At 46.1% G+C, this 3,425-nt stretch overlaps 1 protein-coding gene across 1 annotated transcript; it reads right to left on the bottom strand.

The window, feature by feature from the left end:
- Positions 1-225: 225 nt before the first annotated feature.
- Positions 226-2,437, bottom strand: LOC122186633 (gallinacin-11). Its single transcript, XM_042883458.1, has 3 exons — positions 2,380-2,437; positions 1,321-1,449; positions 226-353 (listed from the first exon to the last, which is right to left on the bottom strand). Exons 1-3 carry the CDS (start codon positions 2,435-2,437, stop codon positions 226-228), a joined length of 315 nt encoding a protein of 104 aa, XP_042739392.1.
- Between the last annotated feature and the right edge of the window lie 988 nt (positions 2,438-3,425).

The following is a 3,425-nucleotide window of genomic DNA, read 5'->3' as shown; positions in this document are numbered from 1 at the left end:
CTGTGAGACCTTCTGCCTCTCTCTGTGTATATGTGGGACTGTTACAGTGCTAATTTAATGTTTATTGCCTTTGTTGTGTAGATTAAAAAAGCATGTCACCTCTAACGAATTGCAAACTTGCTATGTTGAGAAAGTCGGGCAGCTTCTCTGCAACACTGCAAGAAAGCTTCTTTGTTTTCTTGCCCATGCATTTCTGTGGCATTCTGCAATTCTGCAAGGTCTGCATTATATTTCTTTGCAGCACTTCCATTTTTTTAGAGGGCAAAGTCCCAGCTGTTCTTGCAGACATCTGATTTTTGGAGATACACAATGGCCTCCCTCCTCTTGACAATTATGGAAGTTTGATGTAGTGTCTGAAATGGAAAGGGTTGAAGTTAAAACAGGAAACATAATTACACCACCGTCTGAATCACTGGTACACACCTATACAGAAAGTATTGTGAAGGGTTCATAGTCCTCAAAAGCAAAGGCATGAAGAAGCACTATGGGGTTATTGGGAGCACTTCTGTAAGAGGAGGAATTTGTGACACATCACCTTGAAAAGGAAACTGAAGGAGGGATATTATAAAGCTATGAAGATGGCTGCATAAGGACCATTCATTTCAACTGCTGCACAGAATGAAATGAGAGAAGTGCTTTTCAGAGATAGAGAAGAAATACCCAATTCCAGGGGGGGGAAATCAGTGAGGACTTTTACACACAAGGATATCTAGATCTAAAAGCTGCCAATTCATGAAAGCCAAGAGAGTATCTGAGAAATTGTAATTATATTGTTGTAGAGTTCATGATATCCATTTCACACACACAGGCTGTACAGAAGCATCTGCTTCTGGCTGAGGTCAGATACAGGATGCTGGATGAACTTTGGCTCAGATTAGCACACCTGGCTATTAATCGTGTGCAGATATACAGGCATTAATTGACTGTTGAGGAGCTCCAAAAGGAAGCAGGTCCATCAAGGACTGGAAGGAAGTGAAGTGGTGCCTGTTAAACATATCACAGTGGATGCACTCAGCAGTCCTCCAGCAGACAGAGGATACTGGGAATAAATATGGATGAAAGCATATTCTGTGCGGGGCACAATTTTTGTGTTCTTTCACCAAATCGCTGTTCTGTGGGAAACAGAACACTGGGCTTTATGCTAACATGATATAGCAACCGTGTTGTTGGGCTCCACACTGCCCTTAGCACAGGGACAGGCAGATCCACCTGTGGAGATGAAAGGAGAGGTCTTGGACCATTTGGGGACTTGAGGAGATTGTTTTGCTGACTTCAATATTCTCCCCTCCAGACATTGCTTGCCTGGGTTCCCACACATACCTACACAGCAGGTTTTCTGACGCCAAGAGCAAGTTCCAAATGCAGCAAATGGTTTGGGGCAGACTTTGGAACGGATGCAGTACCCGTGGTAGCCAACACAACGTGAGGTGTCTCTGGGCAAGCTGAGACCTAAAGGAAGAATTGGATTCCCAGTTGTGCTGCAGGATCAGTCCATGTCTCATGATCTTCCTCCTGCTGAAACCCCGTGGGCCCCTATTAGGGGTGTGACACAAAGACCCCCCAAAGCACAAAACAGTTTGTCCAAAAGTTTTGAGGATGCGCATGGACCTCGCAGGACTCCAAAGAAAGACTTTGTATAACTGGAGAAAAACAACGCCTGTTGAGTTTCTGAACATATCCTACTCTCTGCACATCATGCACATCACCATAAGTTCCAGGGCTGCAATGCTACAGGCTGGTCATGGGAGGGAGAGCAATGTGCTTGCATGCCCTGAGCTGTCCCTGTAACTTCACCAAAATTAAATGTTGGGATCTGGTCCAGTTACCACTGAGAAAATATCTGATTTCTTCCTTTTTGAAAGCCTTATCCTAAGATGGGGAGCTTCATGAGGCATGGAGAAAAGTTAGGCTAAAAGCACAATCAGTAAATGAATGCAATTGAAGGTCTGGGGAAGGGTGTCAGCATATTTAGAGAGCTTAAGTAAACTTCACTGGGGCAGTTCAGCTTGAGTAATGCAAGGGAGTACCTCTACTCCTCTGCTACAGTTCCCCAGTGAAAAGACTGGTGACCTGGGTTATGAGAAGCATTTCCATGGTGCCTTCTTGTAGCACTGCCACACAATAGAATAAAAAAACTTCACAGAGTTTGAAGGAGACCAGCATGTTGTAGTGGCATCTCTAGGAATGCTCTGCTTGACGACTGGTCATTTGGGGCTGGTCATTTTTCACTTCAGTTTCTGGACTAAGGAATCACCGCTAATGAAAGGAGCTGATTAACACAGGGAAATACAGTCTGTACCATTACACAACTTGTGCTCTCTATGCAACAAGATTCGCTGTTTCATACAGGCAGACCCTAGCATGGGTGTTGCTCCTTACCTGGAAGAGCCTGGACGAGGAAGAGGAGCAGAGCCATGAGGCAGGAGAGGAGATTCATGGTAGAAGATCTCAGCCGCCGCGTGGAGACAGGGTGACAACACCAGAAACCTGGAACAAGGGAGCAAGGAGCACTGTTGTTTTTATAGAGCTTTGGGAACAAACCAGGCTGTCCGGGGAACTTTGGCAGTAGGGAATGTGGAAGGCAGGCCATGGAGTAACGAGTACAGCTTGACCGCTGCACACGGCTAAGCCTGAACAATGACAGAGGGTCACAAAAGCCAGCACAGAGGTAACCGTACCTCCTCACCATGCCTCCAGGAGGGCTGCTTCTCAAAACCGACCCACCCCAAGAGCCTCGTTACTGAACTTCAATTTGTTAATTGCTAATGGGCCACGTGGAGAAAATGAGCCGTTGTTTCAGTAGGGGAGAAAGCGTCTGGGAATGACATTGGGTTGTTGGTGATGCTGAGCATAAGAGAGGGCCCAAGGTGCTGCTGCAGTGTTTGCTGTCTTCATTTATTGGTGCGTGAACAAACTAAACAACCAGATTTCTCTCTGAAGGCATTGGTTGGTTGATAAAATCACAGAATCACAGGGGTTGGAAGGGACCTCTGGAGATCACCTAGTCCAACCCCCCACTAAAGCAGGTTCCCTAGGGTAGGCTACTGTGGACTTCATTCAGTTGCCCAAATATATAGGCCTAACTCCTCTGTGATGCTCTGGAGTTTGCAAGTCATCTTACAGGAGACATAGGACCTTGGGGCCAGCCTGCACATGACTACAACCCAATGCCATTCCTGTGGCCCTGGACACCTGCATGTGGTCAGTTGATCGAAGCCCAGTGGTGCTGGTCAGTGCAAGGCTCAGACAAACTCAGACACCAAGATGTAGGAGTCTACAATGGGTATGTCTACATATGAGCCAAATGTTTAATTAGTGCTTCTAGGACTGAAATTACATGATTGGCTACACTGAGAGCTTAGGGGCCAACATGTTTACAGCAGTTTGTGCTATAGCTACCTGTACACTTAGCTGGTCAAATACAG

This window comes from Lagopus leucura, unplaced genomic scaffold (assembly GCF_019238085.1).
Source record: "Lagopus leucura isolate 7727_CA_CO unplaced genomic scaffold, USGS_WTPT01 Super-Scaffold_100038, whole genome shotgun sequence".
Lineage (NCBI taxonomy): Eukaryota > Metazoa > Chordata > Aves > Galliformes > Phasianidae > Lagopus > Lagopus leucura.
Note: the sequence above shows the minus strand (reverse complement) of the source record. Positions and strands in the feature narration are given on the sequence as shown.

Bases quoted from the DNA above. Each gene is read 5' to 3' on its own strand.
- LOC122186633 (XM_042883458.1), bottom strand. From the start codon at position 2,437: ATGAATCTCCTCTCCTGCCTCATGGCTCTGCTCCTCTTCCTCGTCCAG. The intron at 1,450-2,379 runs GTAAGGAGCAAC...TTCTTCCTTTAG, and splicing joins CCTCGTCCAGGCTCTTCCAG to GTCTCAGCTTGCCCAGAGAC. The intron at 354-1,320 runs GTATGTGTGGGA...TTTCCATTTCAG, and splicing joins TCAGAAAACCTGCTGTGTAG to ACACTACATCAAACTTCCAT.